Source organism: Acomys minous (assembly GCF_964271855.1).
Source record: "Acomys minous genome assembly, chromosome: 16".
Classification (NCBI taxonomy): Eukaryota; Metazoa; Chordata; class Mammalia; order Rodentia; family Muridae; genus Acomys; species Acomys minous.
Window position 1 is genome coordinate 2,701,510 of NC_140498.1, and position 22,637 is coordinate 2,724,146.

The 22,637-nt window shown below is 49.8% G+C and overlaps 2 protein-coding genes across 5 annotated transcripts; one reads left to right on the plus strand and one right to left on the minus strand.

Moving 5' to 3' along the window:
* Positions 1-538: 538 nt before the first annotated feature.
* SAT2 (spermidine/spermine N1-acetyltransferase family member 2) lies at positions 539-10,322 on the minus strand. Of its 4 annotated transcripts, XM_084762359.1 has the most exons (8): positions 10,193-10,322; positions 5,103-5,263; positions 3,274-3,350; positions 3,075-3,126; positions 2,823-2,906; positions 2,650-2,751; positions 2,451-2,491; positions 539-1,665 (listed from the first exon to the last, which is right to left on the minus strand). In XM_084762359.1, the coding sequence occupies exons 3-8, from the start codon at positions 3,337-3,339 to the stop codon at positions 1,495-1,497; spliced, it is 516 nt and encodes a 171-aa protein (XP_084618485.1). In that variant the 5' UTR covers positions 3,340-3,350; positions 5,103-5,263; positions 10,193-10,322; the 3' UTR covers positions 539-1,494. The 4 variants fall into 4 exon arrangements, with proteins under 4 accessions (XP_084618485.1, XP_084618484.1, XP_084618483.1 ...); XM_084762358.1 differs by lacking the exons at positions 5,103-5,263; positions 10,193-10,322 and adding an exon at positions 3,514-3,658; XM_084762357.1 differs by lacking the exons at positions 5,103-5,263; positions 10,193-10,322 and having other exon boundaries at positions 3,274-3,641.
* On the plus strand, positions 9,525-13,750 carry SHBG (sex hormone binding globulin). The gene is made up of 8 exons (XM_084762345.1): positions 9,525-9,776; positions 9,904-9,995; positions 10,126-10,315; positions 10,590-10,751; positions 10,946-11,105; positions 11,948-12,084; positions 12,463-12,661; positions 13,441-13,750. The coding sequence occupies exons 1-8, from the start codon at positions 9,627-9,629 to the stop codon at positions 13,587-13,589; spliced, it is 1,239 nt and encodes a 412-aa protein (XP_084618471.1). The 5' UTR covers positions 9,525-9,626; the 3' UTR covers positions 13,590-13,750.
* The last annotated feature ends 8,887 nt before the right edge of the window (positions 13,751-22,637 follow it).

The window sequence follows — 22,637 nt, forward strand, 5'->3', positions numbered from 1 at the left end:
GGCTATGCACAGAGAAACTCTGTTTTGAAAAATGGTAAGTATAAATATAACAAATAATAATAATAACAACAATAATAATATGATTACTATATTGGGTACTGAATCCAAAGTAGTCTGCTGTATAATCCTAGAATGGTCTTTTTTTTTTTTTTTTTTCAAGACAGAGTTTCTCTGTGTAGCCTTGGCTGTCCCCAATTCACTTTGTAGACCAGGCTGGCCTCGAAATCACAGAGATCCACCTGCCTCTGCCTCCCAAGTGCTGGGATTAAAGGTGTGCGCCACCCTGTTCCCAGGGTTGTTTTGTTTTGTTTTGTTTAGATTTTATTTATTTTATGTAGGAGTGTTCTATCTGCATGTGTGTTTGCAGGCCAGAAGAGAGCATTAGATTCCAGTAGAGATGGTTGTGAGCCACCATGCTGGGAACTGAACTCAGGACCTCTGGAAGAACAGACAATGCTCTTATCCACTGAGCCATCTCTCCAGCCCCTCCCAGGATTTTAAAGATTTGCTTTGTATAGGCAATATCAGACTAGTAATAAAGAGATTTTTTAAAATTTAATTTTAATTTATGTTGGTGTGAGGGTGTCAGATCTTGGAGTTACAGACAGTTGCGAGCTGCCATGTGGGTGCTGGGAATTGAACCCGGGTCCTTTGGAAGAGCAGGCAATGCTCTTAATTACTGAGCCATCTCTCCAGTCCCCCGAGATTTTTTTTTTTTTTGAGACAGGTCTCACTATTCCTGGTAGGCCCTAAATCCCCCTCAGCCTGGTGGGCCCCAAACCCCACCTCAGTCCCCACAGAGGGATTTTCCCAGGGCCATGCCATCATACCTCCCTAGCTGAGGTTGATTGGTTAAAGAGAAACAATCACCCCTTCCTAGCATCCCTTGAAATGCTGACAGTAGCAGGCAGTCTATGGTCTTTGGCATGTCAGTCCTAAAACACCTTTGGCTTCCAAAGATGACGGCCAAGCGTGATGTGCCACTGCCTATACCCTCTTGTTCTTTTTCTCTGTCTCACAGGCTAGAGCTAAGACTAGCCTGCCCTGGGGCCCACCAGCACTCCCGGCTCTCTGGCTGCCCCAGCCCTCATCGGAGCAATATGGTCCAACTGGAAAATAAAAGAAGGCTTTCCAAGTGGCTGCAGCGTGCCCTCTTATCAACTCCTCCACCCAGTACTACATCAGGGCAAACGAGTATTTTATTTCTCATTCTCTACAAAGCTGCTCCCTTACTTCCACTCTTTTTTTTGTTGTTGTTTTTTTTTTTTTTTTTTTTTTAATTCCCTTGAAATCACAGGGATCCGCCTGCCTCTGCCTCCCAAGTGCTGGGATTACAGGCGTGGGCCACCAACTTCCATCTTTCTATACTTCAGAAGTCCGCACCTAGGGAGGCCACCGAGTGAGTGTCTGCCTGGGTCAGTGTCTGTGGAGATGGTCTTAGGAGAACTTGATGTGGTGATAACAAAGAAGTGGCAGCTGAGCGAGCTTCAAGGGCTACTGTCGTCCTGCCAGCTCCCTCACTGTATCGCCTTCAAACCTAAAGAAGCGCCAGCCTTCCGAGCCAGTCAGGTCTTGAGCTCCTAGAGACTTGTACAGGTCCATGGCTTTCTTGTTCCAGTCCAGAACTGCCAGGCGGAACTGGGAGCACCCCTTATCCAGGGCAGCCTGTAGGCGAAGACATACTTACTGGCCTGGGCGCAAAAAAGAGGAATTTCAGGGGCTGGAGAAGTGGCTCAGAGGTTAAAGGCACTGTCTGTTCTTCCAGAGGTCCTGAGTTCAGTTCCCAGCAACCACATGGTGGCTTACAACTCTCTATAATAAGATCTGGTGCCCTCTTCTGGAGTGCAAACATACAAGCCGGCAGAATACTGTATAAATAATACATAAATAAATCTTTGACGAGAGAGAGAGAGAGAGAGAGAGAGAGAGAGAGAGAGAGAGAGATTGCTGGGCAGTGGTGGTGCCACACATCTTTAATCCCTGCAGAGGCAGGCGGACCTTTGAGTTCAAGGCCGGCCTGGTCTACAGAGCACATTCCAGAACGATCAGGGCTACATAGAGAAACCTTGTCTTGAACAACAACAAATAGAAGAACCGGGCTTGGTGGCACACGCCTGTAATCCCAGCACTCAGGAAGCAGAAACAGGTAGATCTCTGAGTTCCAGGCCAACCTGGTCTACAAAGAGAGTCCAGGACAACCAAGGCTACACAGAGAAACCCTGTCTTGAAAAACCAAAGGAAGAAGAAGAATTAGAAGAAGAAGAAGAAGAAGAAGAAGAAGAAGAAGAAGAAGAAGAAGAAGAAGAAGAAGAAGAATCTTTCTCATCTCCTCATTCAACCTCTATACGCCCAAACATTCTTGGGGGTTGTTTGTTTGGGGGCCTGATTTTTGTTTTTGTTTGGGGGGTGGGAACTGGGAACTGGTTTATAACCCCCACCCCTTTGCTCACCTCAGCCACTTTTTTGATTATTTTGGTACCAATCCCTTGTCCTATGGTGGAGAAAGAGGAGAGGAGAAACTATTACTTGAGTTAAAGGGGTATCCAAGGAAACCATAGGCTGAAATTGGGGGCAGGGAGGGGAACGGGTCTGAGGACTGCTCAGTGGGTCTGTGGGTACTCCGTGTCCACCCTTAGCCCCTGCCAGTACCCCGATATTGCGGCATCACATAGATGTCTTCCAGATAGACGTTTCGTCCGTTCCACGTGCTGTAGCTGAAATAGTATAGGCCGTAGCCCACCACTCGGGGCGCTGAGAATGAGAGACGGGTGAGGCTCCTGGGAGGACGGGCGCTCTGAGGACGCCCGGGAGGGGTTCCTTACCTTGTAGCTCCCCAGGGTCTGGAACAATCTCCGCCACCAAACAGTGAAAGAAGGGGTTCTCCCCAAAGCCATCCGCTCTCAGAGCTGTAGAGATTGGAGGTGTGACCAAAAAAAGTCAGAATGGGGACGAGGGGGGCGGGGAGAGAACACGAACCTGCTTTAGCGCCGGGTCCAGTCTTTACTATCTTACGCTTCCGCTTCCGTCCTCCTCTCCCACCCCAGCCTCAGGCAGGTGCACACAGCCCCACTCACCTTCTTCGCTAATCTTCACCTGATGGGAGAGTTTCTCATATTCTGCCAGTTCCTACAACGGGAGCACCAAGGCGACATTAGAGGAGGAAGGCCCCGCCGCTCGGGGAGCAGGGTCCAAAGTGGGTACGCCCTTCGCCCCCACCCCTCATGCGGCCGCGCAGCCCCCCTGGCACTCTGTTTCCCAGCCCACACTCTTCACCCGGATCATCCTCATTATCTCTCCACAGTCTCTCTCCCTGGCCTCTCGGATCCTCGTGGAAGCCATCCAGACCCTCACTGTCAAAACAAACAAACAACCAACAAGCAAAAACCCAAAGATCAAAGACAACCCCCACGTCCGTTCCGCGGGACTGCAGTAAAGGCCCACAGCTCAGGTCTCAAAGAGCTAAGGGTGAGGGCCAGAAGAAACGCTGGAAACTCCCAGACGGGGCTCTGGCACCTGCGTGGCTCCGCTCCGGGGGTGAACCGGCCTGGTGGTCTCTCCTGCCAGGATGGGCTTTAAATTCTGTGCCCCTCGGGACCTCCCTCCAGCCAATCAGCTCGCTGTTTCAGACCGTTGCCCTACCCACCCCCGTCCCTGGCCCCGCCTCGCCTGGCGGGTCTGGTGACTGGGCTCGGAGCCCGGACTAAAGCTTGCTGTTCCAGCATGTGTCACACATACCCTAGGTTTAAAAGCCATCTCGTACACTGCTTTAATTAAAGTATGCGCCAGTTGGCTGCTTTAGTTCTCACTTAGTCGTGTAGCCACTGAGGCGTCCCAGACCCTGGGCGAGCCCAAGACCCTCAGCTGTTTGCTGTCTTTGGTGGTGGATGCCTTGTGCTCAGCTTCTTTCCACTTTTCTTCCCTCCCTCCCTTTTCGTTGGTTCTGGGCTTTAAACCCAGGACCTCTGGACATGCTAAACAACCCCTACACTTGCTTCCTATAGCCGTTTGGTGGCTCATAATGCTGTTCTCAAAGAAACATTTGTATTTTTAAATTTCCACATTAGGTCTTACAATAAATCCCCGTGGTTAAGAATAATAGCAGGAGCCGGGCGTGGTGGCGCATGCCTTTAATCCCAGCACTCAGGAGGCAGAGGCAGGCGGATCGCTGTGAGTTTGAGGCCAGTCTGGTCTACACAGAGAGTTCCAGGACAGCCAAAGCTGCACAGAGAAACCCTGTCTCTAAAAAAACAAAACAGAGAGAGAGAGAGAGAGAGAGAGAGAGAGAGAGAGAGAGAGAGAGAGAGAGAGAGAGAACAGCAGGACCTTCATTCTTTTTTCTCCTTTTTTTTTTTCTGATAGTCTTCAGGAAGGGGGTTTTTTTCTGGACATGTAGCCCAGGGTGGGCTCCAATTTGTTGTATAGCAAGGATGATCTAGATCTCCTGGTTTTCCTGCCTTTACCTCCGAGGTGGCAGGATTATATATGTCACTGTGTCTGGGTTTTTTGTTTTGTCTTTGTTTTTGTTTTTCAAGACAGGGTCTCTCTGTGTAGCCCTGGCTGTCCTAGACTTGCTTTGTAGACCCGGCTGGCCTCGAACTCACAGCGATCCACCTGCCTCTGCCTCCCAAGTGCTGGAATGACAGGTGCTCCACCATGCCTGGCTTCTGTGTCTGGTTTATGATTTAGCCTCAAACCGCTGAAGCTCCGAGCTCAATCTACCTTGTTCCCCAGTAGCAGCTGGGACTGCAGTCTTGTGTCTATCTTTATTTAGTTATTAGTTTTCTGAACCAGGGGTTTTCTGCTTAATAGCCCTGGCTGTCCTTGCCTCGCTTTGTAGACCAGGCTGCCTGTGCCTGCCAAGTGCTGGGATTAAAGGCATGCGCCAGCACCGCCCGGCTAGTCTCGAATTCTTACTTTATTTTTGGTGAATGTGCTGTGCGTGCACGTGCAGGCGCAGGTGTAGGAGAAGGCGCGGAGGAGCAAGAAATCAATGTTGAGCGATTCCTTCAGTTGCTCGCACTTTGGAGACAGCCCTTCTACTGAATCTGTGTTGCCAATTCTGTCAGAGTGCGAGTGAGCGGCATTGAGCGCCAGGCACTCACCTCTGCGCACGTCGCTATCCCATCTCCCCCGGCGCGAGAGTCCAGGTATCCTGTGCGTGGTGGGCAATCCAAACTCAGGTCTTCCTGTTGGTACAGCCAGCCCTTTACCTCCGGAGTCATTTGTCAGCTTAGCTTTCAACTCTGGCTCTCAGCTTCAGTGGCTGTGATTACAAAACAAAAATAGAGAGCTCTGTGTGTGTGTGTGTGTGTGTGTGTGTGTGTAGAGTGTTGTGCCTGCTTCTATGTACATACACCACATTTGTTGCTGGAGCCCTCAGAAGTCAGAAGAGGATGTCGACTCCCTAGAAACTGCGGTTGTGCGAGGTTGTGAGCTGCCATGTGGGCGCTGGGAATCAAACCCAAGACCTCTGTAGGCAGCCAGTGCTCTTAGCTGCTGAGTCAGCTCTCTAACTGCCTTTCAGTTTTTGTTTTCATTTTTTGGGTTTGGTTTGGTTTGATTTGGTTTTTCAAGACAGGGTTTCTCTGTGAAGCCTTGCCTCTCCTGGACTCGCTTTGTAGACCAGGCTGGCCTCGAACTCACAGCAATCTGCCTGCCTCTGCCTCCCTGAGCGCTGGGACTATAGGCGTGCCCTACCTCACTTGGCTTTGGTTTCTTTTTATAACTTTTTTTTTTTTTTGAGACAGGTTCTTACTATGTAACCCTGGCTGACCTAGAATTCACTCTGCAGACCAGTCTGATCTCAGATTCAGAGATCTGCCTGCCTTTGTCTCCCAAGTGCTGGGATTAAAGGCATGTGTGCCTCTGTGCCCAGCATAACTTTCTTTTTAGTATATAATTATACATTAAATTTTTTTCTTTCATGTGTATGGGCGTTTGCCCACATGTGTGTCTGTGGACCACTTACATGCTTGGTACCTACAGAGCATTGGATTTCTTAGAACTAGAGTCATAGGGGGGGCTGGAGAGATGGCTCAGCGGTTAAGAGCACTGACTGCTCTTCCAGAGGTCATGAGTTCAGTTCCCAGCAACCACATGGTGGCTCACAACCATCTATGATGTGATCTGATACTCTTCTGGCCTGCAAGTGTACATGCAGGCAGAGCTCTGTATACATAATAATAAATAAATTATTTTTTATTTTTTATTTTTGGTTTTTCGAGACAGGGTTTCTCTGTGTAGCCTTGGCTGTCCTAGACTCACTTTGTAGACCAGGCTGGCCTCGAACTCACAGCGATCCACCTGCCTCTGCCTCCCGAGTGCTGAGTAAATAATTTTTTAAAAAGATTTATTTATTAATTACATATACAGTGTTCTGCCTGCATGTACACCAGAAGAGGGAACCAGATCTCATGATAGATGGTTATGAGCCACCATGTGGCTGCTGGGAATTGAACTCAGGACCTCTGGAAGAGCAAATGGTGCTCTTAACCGCTGAGCCATCACTCCAGCCCCATAAATAAATCTTTTTATTTTATTTAATTTATTTATTTATTTTTGGTTTTTTTGAGACAGAGTCTCTCTGTGTAGCCTTGGCTGTCCTGGACTCCCTTTGTAGACCAGGCTGGCCTCGAACTCACAGTGATCCGCCTGCCTCTGCCTCGAGAGTGCTGGGATTAAAGGCATGCGCCACCACTGCCCAGCAATAAATCTTAAAAAAAAAAAGAAAAAAAGAAAAAAAAAAAGAACTAGAGTTAGAGATGGTTGTGAGTGATGGGAAGGGAAACTGGATCCTCCAGAAGAACAGCCAGTGCTCTCAACCACCGAGACGCCTCTCCAGTGCTGCCTCCAGCCCCCCACATTTTATTTGCTTTTTTTTTTCTTTTCGAGGCAAGGCTGTGTAACCCTGCTTGGCCTGGAACTGACTATACAGAACTGACCGGCCTCGAACTCACAGAGATCCCTCTGCCTCTGCCTCACAGCAGCTGACAGTAAAGGAGGGACCTGAGTTTGGTTCTTAGAGCCCAACTCAGGAGTCTCACAAACAAAATACCTCTAACTCCAGCTCCAGAGAATCCAACGCCCTCTTCTGGCCTCCTCTGGCACTTGCAGCCTTGTGCTATAGACATACACATAATTAAAAATTAAGCACGGCTGGCCTGGAACTTGCAATGTAGACCAGGCTGACTTCAAACTCACAGAGATCCACCTGCCTCTTCCTCCCAAGGGATGGGACTAAATAAATGTCCAACTAAGCCCAGCTAGAAATACTGATTGCTTTTAAAATTATTTTTCTCCTTCCTTTCTTTTTTGTTTGTTTGCTTGTTTTTCGAGACAGGGTTTCTCTATATAGCCCTGGATGTCCTGGACTCACTTTGTAGACCAGGACTCTCACAGAGATCACCTGCCTCTGCCTCCAAAATGCTGCAGGCAGCCAGATCTCAGTGAGTTTGAGGCCAGCCTGGTCTACAAAGTGAGTCCAGGACAGGCAAGACTACACAGAGAAACCCTGTCTCGAAAAACAACCAACCGCTGGGCGTGGTGGTGCACGCCTTTAATCCCAGCACTTGGGAGGCAGAGGCAGGCGGATCGCTGTGAGTTCGAGGCCAGCCTGGACTACAAAGTGAGTCCAGGACAGCCACGGCTAACCCAGAGAGACCCTGTCTCAAAAAACCAAAAAAAAAAAAAAAAAAAAAAAAAAAAGAAAGAAAGAAAGAAAGAAAAACAACCAACCAAGTGCTGGGATTAAAGACATGCGCCACCATGCCTGGCTTCCTTTAAAAAAAAATGGCAGTGCACGCCTTTAATTCCAGCGCTGGGGAGGCAGAGTTAGGCGGATCTCTGTGAGTTGGAGGCTACCTGGTCTACAAAGCGAGTCCAGGATAATCAAGGCTACACAGAGAAACCCTGTCTTGAAAAACAAAAACAAAAACAAAAGAAAAGGTATGTATGTATGCATAACATGTGCCTTTGCACACATGTGCATATGTGTGTTTGTGGAAGTAAGACAACTTTTTAAAAAAATAGATTTATTTATTTATTGTGTAAATGGTACTCTGCCTGCATGTACACCCACATGCCAGAAGAGGGCATCAGATCACATTACAGATGGTTGTGAGCCACCATGTGGTTGCTGGGAACTGCCCTCGGGACCTCTGGAAGAGCAGTCAGTGCTCTTAACTGCTGAGCCATCTCTCCAGTCCCATTTTTTTTATTATTATTATTTTTTAAAAACAATTAGTGAGAGCTGGAAAAATGGCTCAGTGGTTAAGAACACTGACTGCTCTTCCAGAGGTGTGAGTTCAATTCCCAGCAACCACATGATGGCTCACAACCATCCATAATGTGATCTCATGCCCTCTTCTGGCCTGAAGGTATACATGCAGGCAGAACACTGTATAAATAAATAAACAAATAAATAAATAAAATTTTAATTCCTTTTTTAAAAAAAAGAATTAGGCTGGGTGTGGTGGCACACACCTTTAATCCCAGCACTCGGGAGGCAGAGGCAGGCAGATCGCTGTGAGTTCGAGGCCAGCCTGGTCTACAAAGTGAGTCCAGGACAGCCAAGGCTACACAGAGAAACCCTGTCTGGAAAAAAACAAAACAAAAAAAACAAACAAAAAAGAATTAGTTGTTTATTATGTATATAGTGCTCTACCTCCATGACAGAAGAAGGCATCAGCTCATATTACAGATGGTTGTGAGCCACCATGTGGTTCTGGGAATTGAGCTCAGAACCTTTGGAAGAGCAGTCAGTGCTCTTACCCTCTGAGCCATCTCTCCAACCCCAGAAAACAACTTTCAGGAGTCACTTTCCTCCTTCCACTGTGTGGAGCCTGTGGAATGCACACCAGGCTTGGCAGCAGGTACTCTTACTCACGGAGCCGTCTGCACCACCACCACTTTCTAGAAGAGTCTTTCTGTGTAGCCCAGACTAGCCTCAAACTCAGGATTTTACCATCTCCATCTCCCCAGTGCTTGGACTGTATAGGTAGACTTCTTAGTATCCATTAAAGCACGCAGAGACAACAACGCCTTCTTGTGAGGACAGCCTCATAGGCCTGGGAAAAGCAGGGGAGGCGTTCATATTGGACAGCCGGGCATTCTGCCGGCCTCGTATCAGGCCTCACTCAGTGCAGCCTCATAAAAGAAGGGTTATGTCTCTCATTTGACAGACAAGGTCACTGAAGCACAAGGGAGGTGAGTCTCCCAAGGCCAGTCAGATAGCCGGATTCCACGCCTCAGCCTAGCCCAGACAGAGGATGCTAGTTAAGCAGGGAACACTGTTTCCAGATCTCAAGCCTCCCCCTTGTGTGAGCAAGGCTTGGGGGAGCCACTCTGGACAAGAGGGGAGGAGAAGAGATGAGACGTTCTCACGTAGATTTCTTAGCTGCAGGGGATGATAGTGGAGGGATTCTGTCCCTCACCTCACTTGCCTTCAGAGGGGCCGTGCGGTCAGGGTCCCCATCTCCTGACTCCCCTCTTTCCTGCCCCCCAACCCCCCACCCCACCCCACCCCCGCCTCCAGCAACCTTTAAACCCTCCACCACCCATGAGCAAGCCTTCCTCCCCCACTGGCTCTCCTCAGACAGTCTGAGCTACCGAGCGGACAGCTGCTAACTATGGGGAACGGAGACTCTGTGGCCTCCTTGTGGAGTCAGCGACTGCTTCTGCTACTGCTGTTGCTGCCACTGCCTCGCACCCACCAGGGACAGGCCCCGAGGCCCGTCTTCCCCACCCAGGTCCAAAACGGGATAAGCTCCTCAGCCTCGGTGGGTTTACGTGAGCTGCGTTTTGCCTCTGTATTTTCCCCTTCTCTCCTACTTTGATCCGGAAGCTTTACCTTTCTGTCTCTGAAATGTCTTTGGTCAGATTCCTTTTTTTTTTTTTTTCTGACAGAGTGCTCAGGACCCGCCTGCTAGGTACCTCAGCAGTGGACCAGATCACAAGCCTGTCACTGTTATGACCATTGACCTCACCAAAATCAGCAAGTATGGAAGTCACTTGGTCTCTTCACCTAGCCCTCTGATTTTCCCCTTCATCCATATGTTATCTCCCCAAGTCCCTCTTCCCACAGGCCCGAAACCCTCGTATACACTCTTTTCTTCTGTGTCCTTCCAGACCCTATTCTTCTTTCGAGTTTCGAACCTGGGATCCAGAGGGAGTGATTTTTTATGGGGACACCAACCCTGAAGACGATTGGTTCATGCTGGGACTTCGGGGCGGCCAGCTCGAAGTCCAGTTGCACAATCTCTGGGCTCGGCTTACAGTGGACTTCGGCCCTCGGCTCAACGACGGGAGATGGCACCAGGTAAGAGAACTCTGCCACCGTCGGGAGGGGTCACCTTGACCTGGGTCTGAGGACGGGCGGACTGCACAGGAGAATCCTTTCACGGCGACACAAGGTCCCTATGAAGTAGCTGTTCGTGATCCTGTTTCACCGGATGGGAATTCCAAGGCAAAGCGATCGGTCTGGGTGAGGCAAGAATGTGTCCCCAAGGGCATCTTCTTTCAGGGGCACTAGGCTGTCCCTGGAGGAAAGCGGAGGCGACAGGGTTAGGGGCCTTTCTGCTTCTGTCCTGTAGGTGGCGCTGGAGATGGAGGGGGACTCGCTGCTGCTGTGGGTGGATGGAGAGGACATGCTGTGGCTGAGACAAGTCTCTGGATCCCTGGCTGACCGTCCTCAGCCTAGCATGCGGATTGCAGTAGGGGGGCTCCTGCTGCCCACCTCCAGCCTTCGGTTTCCGGTAACTACATCCCAGGGCCAAGCTATGGAAGTCTAAGTTCAGATTTTAGGGAGAGGGGGGCGGAGTGAACGCTACAGGGGAGATGCTCAGCGCTGATGCTGAGGCGTCTAAGTAAACCCCCTAGGGTTTGGGGTTCAGATGGCTTGATTCCCCCGCTCCAACAGTTTCCCCCCCTCCGTGTGCACTCACTTCAGCTGGTTCCTGCCCTGGATGGCTGTATACGTCGAGATACCTGGCTGGGCCACCAGCCCCAGCTCCCACTCTCTGCCCCGGCTAGCCTTGGAAACTGTGATGTGCCCTTGCAACCTGGACTGTTCTTCCCACCAGGGACCCATGCAGAATTCAGTCTCCAAGGTACAGTTTTACAAATCCTCCATGGAGGCCGCGGGTGGTGGTGGTGGTGGTGGCGCACGCCTTTAATCCCAGCACTCGGGAGGCAGAGGCAGGCAGATCGCTGTGAGCTCGAGGCCAGCTTGGTGTACAAAGGGAGTCCAGAACAGCCAGGGCTACACAGAGAAACCTTGTCTCAAAAAAATAAAATAAAATAATCCTCCATGGCCAGCTCTGCCTTTCTCTGTCTCTCTTTAACAATGTGCCCATCTCTTCATTTATTATTATTTTTCAATTATTTATTTGCGTTGGTGTTTTGCCTACATGTATGCCTGTGAGAAGGCTTCACATCCTCTGGAGCTGGAGTTACAGACAGTTGTGAGCCACCATGTGGGTGCTGGGAATTGAACTCAGGACCTCTGGAAGAGCAGTCAGTGCTCTTAACCTCTGAGCCATCTCTCCAGCCCCATTTTTTATTGTTTTTTTGTTTGTTTGTTTGGTTGGTTGATTGGTTTTGGTTTTTTGAGACAGGGTTTCTCTGTGTAGCCCTGGCTGTCCTGGACTCACTCTGTAGACCAGGCTGGCCTCGAACTCACAGTGATCCGCCTGCCTCTGCCTCCCGAGTCCTGGGATTAAAGGCGTGCGCCACCACGCTCGGCTCCATTTTTAATTGTTTTATGTGAGTGTTTTGCCTGGATGTGGACCTCAAGCTTGCTAGGTGCCGGAGGAGGTGGTGAGCCTCCATGTGGGACCTGGGAATCGAACCCTGGTCCTTTTAACAACAGTCAGTGCTCTTAACCACGGAACCAACTCTCCAGCCCCCAAAGCCAATCGTAAGGCCTAAGGAAGATCATTTCTCCCCGCAGACATTCCCCAGCCTCACACAGACCCCTGGGCCTTTTCTCTGGAGCTGGGATTCAAGCTGGCGGATGGCTCAGGAAGCCTCCTTGCTCTCGGGACAGGAACAAATTCTTCTTGGCTTACCCTTCACCTCCAAGATCAGGTAAAGGGAGATGTGGGATGCTGGTTATGTCTAGTGGATTCTGGGTAAAATAAAGCAAAGGGAGCTTTTATTAGTAGAAGGGTTTAAGTGGGCGTTCGGGTCAGGGCGGAGAGTCAGGGAACTGCTTTGTAGTTGTTCTTGGAATGCGAGCAGGTTTTTTTTTTGTTTTTTGTTTGTTTTTTTTTTTAACATAGAATGCGTGTTTATTTGGGGCTGGAGATGGTTTCATGGAAGGTCAAACCAGGCAACTGCCTTAAGGCAGCTGGAGGCCCACCCCCCACCCTTACTCCCACCCTCCCACCCCTACCCCCACCCCCACCCCTGCAAGGCTTAGCTGGGGCTCATTCTTTCCTGTCTTGACCGCCCCCCCCCCTGCAGAAGGTGGTGCTGTCTGCTGAAGAGGAATCCAAACTGACATTCCCCCTGGACATGGGACTCCCTCTTCAGCTGAAGCTGGACGTGTTCAAAGTGGTCTTGAGCCAAGGCCCAAAGATAGAGGTCCTCCCTATGTCTCTTTCCAAACTTGCCTTCCTCTGGTCCCAACCTCAAGGCCATCTGTCCCTCGGAGCTTTACCAGGTAAGAGAGCACTGTTTAAGTGTATTATTAGCTGGATGGAGAGAGGGAAAGCGAACCTCCAGGAAGGAGGGAGGGGTGACTTGTGGGGTGCTGTCCATTCACAGAGAGCAACCCCAGCAGTCATGAGGCCCATGGTTTTATAACTAGAAAATAAAACTGGAAGCCGGGTGGTGGTAGCCCACGCCTTTAATCCCAGCACTTGGGAGGCAGAGGCAGGTGGATCCCTATGAGTTCGAGGCCAGCCTGGTCTACAATGCGAGTCCAGGACAGCCAGGGCTACACAGAGAAACTCTGTCTCCAAAAACCGAACCAAACAAGAAAAAACTGGAATAAAAAGGGGGGACAGGAACACACACACACACACACACACACACACACACACACACGCACGCACATAGAGAGAGAGAGAGAGAGATAGTGAACACAACAGAGGCTCAGGAAGAGTGCATATGCAAGGCTAGCCTGGGCTACATAGCAAGACTTCGTCTAAAAAGTAATAAATCTTTAAGAAGGTGAGGAAAGAAGCCAGGTGTGGTGGCGCACGCCTTTAATCCCAGCACTCGGGAGGCAGAGGCAGGCGGATCTCTGTGAGTTCAAGGCCAGCCTGGTCTACAAATGAGTCCAGGACAGCCAAGGCTACACAGAGAAACCCTGTCTTAAAAAACCATAAAAAACAAAACAAAAACAAGAAGGCGAGGAAAGGATTATGGGCCTTCAGACTGTGGACCTGGAGCTCTGGGCTCTGAGCCATCCTGACGCTCTGCGCCATCTTCCTCTAGGACAGGACTCTTCTGCTTCCTTTTGCCTGAGTGATCTTTGGGTACAAGGACAGAGACTGGACATAGACCAAGCCCTGAGCAGGAGCCAGGACGTCAGGACTCACAGCTGCCCTCAGAGCCCGAGCAATGAGACTCACACCTCCCGCTGAGCCCCTTGGGAAGCACGCCTGGTGCATGCCTATAGGCCCAGGAGAGGTGCAGCTGGAAGACCCAGGCCCTCGGCGTCACCCTTAGCTACGTGACATGTTTGAGGCCAACCTGGGCTATGTGAAACCCTGCCTTTAAAAATAAAAAAGAACTTCGCATGCAACTCACTCACTTATTCAAGAAATGTTTACTGTGCCCTGGCAGCGGTCCGGGCAGCGTGGCAAGCACTGAGGTGTGCTGCAGAGTAAAGACAACTGTGCTGCCTTTCGACGCTCAGGGACCCATCTGAGAGGCGGGTTTGCTTCAGAGGGCAACAGAGAGAAGGAGAGTTGGAAGTTACATGTGTTGCAAAAGTGCAGGTAGAAAGTGGTTGGGCTGGAGAGTTGGCTCAGTGGTTAAGTGCACTGTCTGCTCTTCCAAAGGTCCCAGGTTCAGTTCCCAGCAACCACATGGCAGCTCATAAGTGTCTCTAACTCTAAGATCTGACATCCTCACACCAATGCACATAAATTAAAATTAAATTTAAGAAATTAAATAAAATTATTTTTTGGGAGCTGGAGAGATGGCTCAGTGGTTAAGAGCACTTTCTGCTCTTCCGGAGGTCCTGAGTTCAATTCCCAGCAACCACATGGTGGCACACAACCATCTATAAAGTGATCTGATACACTCTTCTGGCCTGCAGGTGTACATGCAGATAGAAACTCATATACATAAGAATTAAAAAATATTTTTAAAAATTCAAAAAAAAAAGTGATGCAAAGCGGGGCTGGAGAGATGGCTCAGTGGTTAAGAGCACTTTCTGCTCTTCCGGAGGTCCTGAGTTCAATTCCCAGCAACCACATGGTGGCTCACAACCATCTATACAGAGATCTGGTGCCCTCTTCTAGCCTGCAAGCGAAACATTGTCAACATAATAAATTAATAATCATAATTATAATAAAAGAAAGTGGTGCAAGTGTAGACACTATGAGGCTATGACATAGCCTAGAAGGCAGAGAGAGGTTTTCTGGGGATGTGGTGACTTAGGCTGAGGCCCAGGAACAGGAACCAGGGAAGCAGGAAGCCTGCCCTCCTCCCTGCCATCCACAATCCGAGACTCCAGTTTCCCATCTCGCGCTCTCTTTTTTTAATTTTTATTTATTTATTTATTTATTTTGCTTTTTGTTGTTGTTGGTTTGGTTTGGTTTGGTTTTGGTTTATTTTCGAGACAGGGTTCCTCTGTGTAGCCTTGGCGGGCCTCGACGCGCTTTGTAGACCAGGTTGGCCTCGAACTCACAAAGATCCACCTGCCTCTGCCTCCCGAGGATGAGTACTGGGATTAAGAGGCAAGGCGCGCGCGCGCCACCACACTCTTTCCCATCTCTCAAGTCAGTGTAGGAATCTGGCATGGCCGCCGCTGTGCAGGGAAGGGACAGCAGGGGGCGTAAGAGTGCCACAGAAACCTGGGGCAGGAGTTCCGGGAAGGACAAGGAGGGAAAAGAAAGAGAAGAAAAGTGGGGCAGAGCGGTCAAAGCACAACTCCTAGCTTTGTCTTTGTTGCTGTCCCAGAGGAATTAGTGTATTTTTGTTAAACCAAAACTAGTTTGAGCCGAGCGGGTGGTGGCGCCCGCCTTTAATGCCAGCACTCCAGAGGCAGAGGCAGGCGGCTCGCTGTGAGTTCAAGGCCAGCCTGGTCTACAAAGCCAGTCCAGGACAGCCTGGGCCAAACAGAGAAACCTTGTCTCGAAAAGCAAAAGTAAACAAACAAAAAGGAAAGACAAGAAGGAAATTGAAGGCTGGAACGCACTCCACGACAAAGTCAGGCGAATCTTTGTGACTTTGTGTGTGGTCAGCTTGGTCTACATAGCAAGTTCCAGGGCAGCCAGGGCTACAAAGTGAGGCTGAGACACAGAACTGAGGACTGCCGCCTGAGGACACAATAATAATAATTTTTTTAAAAGATTTTTTTATTTTTCATTTATACAATATTCTGCCTGCAGGCCAGAAGAGGGCATCAGATCACATTATAGGTGGTTGTGAGCCACCATGTGGTTGCTGGGAATTGAACTCAGGACCTCAGGAACAGCAACCGGTGCTCCTAACCTCTGAGCCATCTCCCCAGCCCCAACACAATGATTTTTGTTTTTTTAATGATATGCAGAAGTTTATCATATGAGCATGGGGGAAGAAAAGGAGGGTTAACCCAGAGACAGAGAGACAGAGAGACAGAGGGACAGAGAGACAGAGGGACAGAGAGACAGAGAGACAGAGAGACAGAGAGACAGAGGGACAGAGAGACAGAGAGACAGAGAGACAGACAGAGAGACAGAGGGACAGAGGGACAGAGAGACAGAGGGACAGAGGGACAGAGGGACAGAGAGACAGACAGACAGAGAGACAGACAGACAGAGAGACAGACAGACAGAAGAGGTAAGAGAGCAAGAGCCCCAGTGATTCTTTTTTTTTTTTTTTTAAGCTTTTCAAGTCAGGGTTTCTCTGTGTAGCCCTGGCTGTCCTCGACTCGCTTTGTAGACCAGGCTGGCCTCGAACTCACAGTGGTAGCGCATGCCTTTAATCCCAGCACTCGGGAGGCAGAGGCAGGCGGATCGCTGTGAGTTCAAGGCCAGCCTGGTTTACAAAGAGAGTTCCAGGACACCCAAGGCTACACAGAGAAACCCTGTCTTGAAAACAAAACAAGGGCTGGAGGGATGGCTCAGAGGTTAAGAACACTGGCTGCTCTTCCAAAGGTCCTGAGTTTAATTCCCAGCAACCACATGGTGGCTCACAACCATCTATAATGAGATCTGGTGCCCTCTCTGACTTGCAGATGTTACATGCAGGCCGAACACTGTATACGTAATAAATAAATCTTAAAAAAAAAAAAGAAAAGAAAACAAAACAAACAAACAACAACAACAACAACAAATCGAACAAGGGGCTGGAGAGATGCTCAGGGTTAGGAGTACTTGCTCTTCCAGAGGACTGAGATTCACTCCTCAGCACCAGGGCGGCGCCTCACAACTGTCTTCTCCAGTTCCAAGGGATCAGACACCCTCTTTTGGCCTCTATGGGCACAGCACATACTTGATGCAGGCAAAACAAATTAACAAACATAATCAGGCTGGGGTGGTGTGCACCCCACCCGTTTGATGCCACTTGGGAGTCAGAGGCAAGAGGGTCCTTGTGAGTTCAAGGCCAGCTTGGTCTACACAGAGAGAGACTTCCCAACCAGCCAGGGCTACATAGTGAGACCTGTCTCAAAGCAAACAACAAAAACTAATAGAACAACTCCCCTAAAAAGCATCATTTCAGACAGTAACTATAAAGGGAGTAAACGCCAAGACTAAAGTAGAGGGAGGAAGAAAAGGCTGTACCCCGTGGGACGTCAGGTGATCAGGAAAGGCCTCTGAGGTAAAGTCACTCGTGTGGAGGCCTCAGGTGTTAGCCATCAGGGAGTGGCCTGAAGAGCCTGTGTCCATATGTGGGCATCCCTCGAGGAGAGCTGTGTCCTGGGTGGCAACTTTCTCACTTTTGTGTGCTCAGAATGTCTTAGGGTCTGGCTCTTCTCCTCTGCCTCTACCCTGTCCTCCGTAGGACACTCTGCCCCCAACCTTTCCTTCCCAGCCTGCCCTAGATTCCAGGATTCCTGATCGCAGTCCAGGGCTGTCTTCACTCCTTCATTAAGACTGACTTTGCCAGGCCCCCTCCAAGGGCAGCGGCTGTGCCCGCTCAACATCTCTTGCCTTCTCCAACACCCACCCCACTCCAAAAGAAAACTTTCCAGATTTGGCAGTACACCCTGAAGCCTCAAAGCCTGCCCTACTCCACACACTGCACCCTATCCCCTGCCTCCCTCCTTCTCCCCCTCCCTCCATGCCCCTTGTCTGTCCTCTGTCCTCTCTGTCTTTCTTTCAGCTAATATTTCTTGGCTGCTGACAGGGTGCTGAGCACTGTGTTAGGTCAGGGATTCTAAGGGTGGAGAAGGCTGAGGGTATCCCTACAGACCCTGAGTGGTGAGAGATTCATACGTAAAATTTATTAAAAACAAAGCCAGGAGAGCCTGGCGTGATGGTGCAGGCCTATAATCCCAGCACTGGAGAGGCAGAGGCAGGTGGATGGCTGTGAGTTTGAGACCAGCCTGGCCTAAAATCAAGTCCAGGACAGCCAAGGCTACACAGAAAAACCCTGTCTCGAAAAAAACAAAACAAAAAGACCTTATAACTTTTTTTTGAGACAGTGTTTCATGTTGCCCAAGCTGGCTTCAAACTCTGTGTAACTGAAGATAACCTATGACTTCCTGACTTTCCTGCCTCTACCTTTTTTTTTTTTTCAAGATAGGGTCTCTCTGTGTAGCCTTGGCTGTCTTGGACTCACATTGTAGACCAGGCTGGCCTCGAACTCACAGTGATCCACCTGCCTCTGACTCCCTAGTGCTGGGATTACAGGCATGGGCTACCATGGCAGGTTTATGCAGCACTTGGGCTCTGTGCATCTAAGGCAGGTACTCTACCAACTAAACTACATTTCGTTTTTTTGTTTTTTGTTTTTTGTTTTTTTGAGACAGGGTTTCTCTGTGTAGCCTTGGCTGTCCTGGACTCACTTTGTAGACCACGCTGGCCTAGAACTCACAGCGATCCGCCTGCCTCTGCCTCCTGAGTGCTGGGATTAAAGGCGTGCGCCACCACACCTGGCTGTGAACTACATTTCTAGTCTGTACTTTATTTATGTTTTTGGCTTTTGCCCTCCCTCCAGGCAGGGCTCTACCATGTAGTGCTGGCCTGAGCTCACTCTACAGATCACATCATACCCCACTTTCTTCTGCATCAGGGGGAAGGCTGAGACAGAACTCTAACCCTGAGCTACATTCCCAGCCCCTGATATGACTGGGGGGCAGGGGGCATAGGGAGGTGGGGACAAGCACAGGGCGTGGTGGCGCAGGTCTTTAATCCCAGCACTCGGGAGGCAGAGGCAGGCGGATCTCTGTGTCCTAGGCCAACCTTGGTGGACAAAGCGATTTCCAGGACCACCAGGGCTACACAGAGAAACCCTGTCTGGACAAACTGAAGGAGTAAGGAAAGAAAGAAAGACAGACAGACAGAAAGAAAGAAAACCAAAAGCCCACAGGATGGTAACTTCATCAAGGAACATCAAAGGGATGAGGTAGTAGACGCATGAGGTTGAACAAATGACAACTCTAACTCCCAGTCCCCACTATGTTGTGTAGACAGAGTTTAGCTCTTTAACTCTGGCTGGCCTAGAACTCACTAGGTAGACCAGGCTGGTCTCAGGAGCTTAAGGAAGCCTGCTTTACTCTGTGGGGGGTGGGGGTGGGGGCAAGGGGGGCACTCTGAACCACATAGGTGAAAACAGCTACTGCAGAACTTGGCATATGAAAAGTGCTCAAAATGTGAGCTGCATTGTTGGTTTTTTTTTATTAATGTCGCATTTCACTCTTGATGAGTAAATCTGAGGCTGCTGAGTCTGGAGAACAGGAGGAAGGGCATGTCACATGGTTGAGCCTCGGGAAGACTGAGACGGAAGGTAGGTTGGGGAGGCTCTTTGGGTCATGTGATGAAAGGCCTGGTGTGCCCTGCTGAGAGTCTGCGCTCCATCTGGTCAGTGCAGGAACATTTGTGTTTTATCTTACTGTTTTGTTTTGTTTTAATTGTGATAAAATACAAGCAACGTCAAAATTACCATCCTAACTATTGTCAAGTGCTCATTTCAGAAGCAGAAGGGACATTTATTTACACGTTGTACAAATATCACGACTATCCCTCTAGAAAATGTTTTTTTTTCCCCCCAGTGCTAAGGACGGATCTTAGTATCTCACACACCCAAAGGCAAGTGCTCTGTCACTGAGCTGTACCAGAAGGTTCCTTTCGGCTTGTAAAAACCGAGCTTTCTTCAACTTTGTCTTTGCAAAGGTCCACCTTGTTTAACTCACCCAACTCCTGGGATTAGGGCTGGGTGGCTCAGTAGGTAGCAAGCTGCTGCCAAGCACAACTACCTGAGTTTCATTCCCAGGGCCTATACAAAAACAGGTGGAGAGGACTGATTCCCTAGAGTTGTACTCTGACCTCTGCACACACGCATGCGTAAATAACGGGGAAAAAGGTTCAATTCTGCTATTATGAGGATGTGAGTGTAGACCATGTAGACTGCCTCTGCCTCTGAGACTGTGAGGAGGGCGTGGCTATCTAACCCCTTCATCCTTTCTGGAGATCATGGATGGAGGCAGGTTCCAGAAGAGGAGTTTGTCTTCCCCTTGCTATTCCTTCGCTTGGGATTGAACCCCAGAGCTCTGTACATAGAGGCAAGTGCTGTACCACTGAGCTGAAGCCCCCGCCTTAAGGTTGGAGGATTGTAAATGATTCTGTGTTCCAGCTCCACCATAGTCCTTTCTGGATGGTTCTGTGGCCCCAGCTCCACCATAGCCCTTTCTGGATGGTTCTGTGGCCCCAGCTCCACAGTCCTTTCTGGATGGTTCTGTGGCCCCAGCTCCACCATAGCCCTTTCTGGATCGCCCCTTTCTTGGCCTGTCTCCTGGGTCAGGCCTTTGGTACAGGACTCCTCCCTCCTCACCTATAGAAGCCATAAGAAAGGGAGTGACAGGCATCTTACTCTGGGTGACCTATCTCTAGTACCCAGAAGGCATTCACCCTTTCCTTTCTAAGAAAGTGAGCCTGGTGCCCAGGGTAGAGACTGAGACAAGAAGCTGGAAGCCACCATAGGCTGTATTTGCCATGTTGTGTGTGTGTGTGTGTGTGTGTGTGTGTGTGTGTGTGTGTGTGTGTGTCCAATTTAGTGTTCTTTTTCTACTGGAGAGAGCAAGCTGCTTTTCGAGGGTTTCTTGCAGATGAAGCCATTTTTTATTTTTTTGTTTTTTCGAGACAGGGTTTCTCTGTTATCTTGGCTGTCCTGGACTCGCTTTGTAGACCAGGCTTGCCTTGAACTCACAGCGATCCGCCTGCCTCTGCCTCCCGAGTGCTGGGATGAAAGGTGTGCGCCACCACGCCTGGCTGCCATTCCATACTTAAGCTGAATTCAGCTACCAGCACTATCCTGCTAAGATAAAGGCCTACTGCCAAAAAGCATAGAGTCTAGCGTTGGGGAGACAGGCCAGCGGTAGAGTATTCACCCATTATATTTAGGGCCCTGGGTTTCAGTGCTCAGTGCCGGGGTGGGGGGGTGGGGGGGTGGGGGGGTGGGGGGGTGGGGTGGGGTGGTGAGGGGGAGAGAAGTCAGGTTTACAATGTAGTTGTGGCTCAAGGAAAGCGCTCAGGTGCTGGCCATGGCTCCTTCCCCCGCCTTGTCCCCACTGTTTACTTGCTGTATGTCTGTCCCCACTGTTTACTTGCTGTATGTCTGTCCCCACTGTTTACTTGCTGTATGTCTGTCCCCACTGTTTACTTGCTGTATGTCTGTCCCCACTGTTTACTTGCTGTATGTCTGTCCCCACTGTTTACTTGCTGTATGTCTGAAATGGGCCTTTAACTCATTCTCCTCTCCATCTCCCACAGCAATACCCTTGTCCAAGTCAGCTACCGCTCTTTGGAATGCTTACCTGCTGTAAATCTCCTGCCTGGCCTTAACACACACCCACACACACCCCACACACACATACTCACAAACACACACACACCCCACCCCCCATCCCCCACATACTCACACATACACACACACACACACACACCCCACACGCATACTCACACACATACCACACATGGATGCAAGGGTACTATATAAAATAATAGTTTATTTATTCTTTAAGGATCTTTTACCCATATGCAATGTATTTTGATGATATTTGCTCCCACCCCCATTGGCTTTATTTACTTATCTCTCCATTAGCCCAGGTTGGCTTCAAAGGCTATCCTCGCCTTCAGTTTGGATTACCAGCAAGGATTAACATAGCTGAGTGGGCTTCTCCTTTTTCCTTCTGTGTTTCTGAGTCTGGGTCTAGTTGTGTTGTCCTGACTGACTCTGAACTCTTGGCCTCAGTCAGTCCTTTCCGGTCCCCCAACCCTCACCCCCACCCCCAGTCTCCCAAGTCACTGAATCCTGACATGGTCACATGCCTGGTCCGCTCACTGAATTTATTCACGTCATCCCATAGGTTCAAATGCTAGAATTATTTCCACAATGCTTGGAGTGAACATGAAGTTACAATCTGTTGGCTCTGGTTTTGTTTTTTTCTGGTTTTTCGAGACAGGGTCTCTCTGTGTAGCCTTCGCTGTCCCGGTCTTACTTTGTAGACCAGGCTGGCCTTGAACTCACGGCGATCCACCTGCCTCTGCCTCCCGAGTGCTGGGATGAAAGGCGTGCGCCACCACCGCCTGGCTGTTGGCTCTGTTTTTTTTAACAATTAGACTTTATTACACAATCCAAACATCCTTGGCTAAAGAATTAAAGGGAAAGAAGAGTAAACCTTCTGGTATCTGTTCCACGAGACGGGATGGATCCCCAAGTGTCTCTGGCCTGGACGCTGGTCTGGCCTGTAAGCTGGTCCGTGCCCAATCCACGTGGGACCCTACTCCAGAAGCTGCAGCCTTCTCCTCTCTCCCCGCCTGCGTCTCTCTCAGGCAGGCAACGTCCGGTCTAGGTCAGCATCCCTGCCCCCATCGATGTTCGATTAGAAACACAATGGCCCGGCTGGAGTCCCCCAGTCCACTTCCTAAATTCAGACCCAGGATGGCTCCATTCAGTCTATCTGTGGTGTTTCCAAGGGGCAAAGCCCCCCCCCCCCAAGACAGCTTTCACCCGGGACAAAGCTTCCGATCCTTTCCACAACAATCAAACACAGTCATCATTCACTGTCATTTCAGTTGAGGAGGCAGCATCCGGGTTCAGGGCAAACCTGGAGCTGGATATGACGGTATACACCTGCAAGCCCAGGATCAGGGAATCCAAGCAGGGGGATCAGGAGTTCAAATCCATCCTTGGATACTCCAGACCAGCAGCGTTCTGAAGCAGCCTGGAGAAAGGGTCACCCTGTCTCTAGAACAGAGCAAATCAAAGTGGCATGTTTCTCTAAGCCCAGAACTTGGGAGGCAGAGGCGGGAGCACCA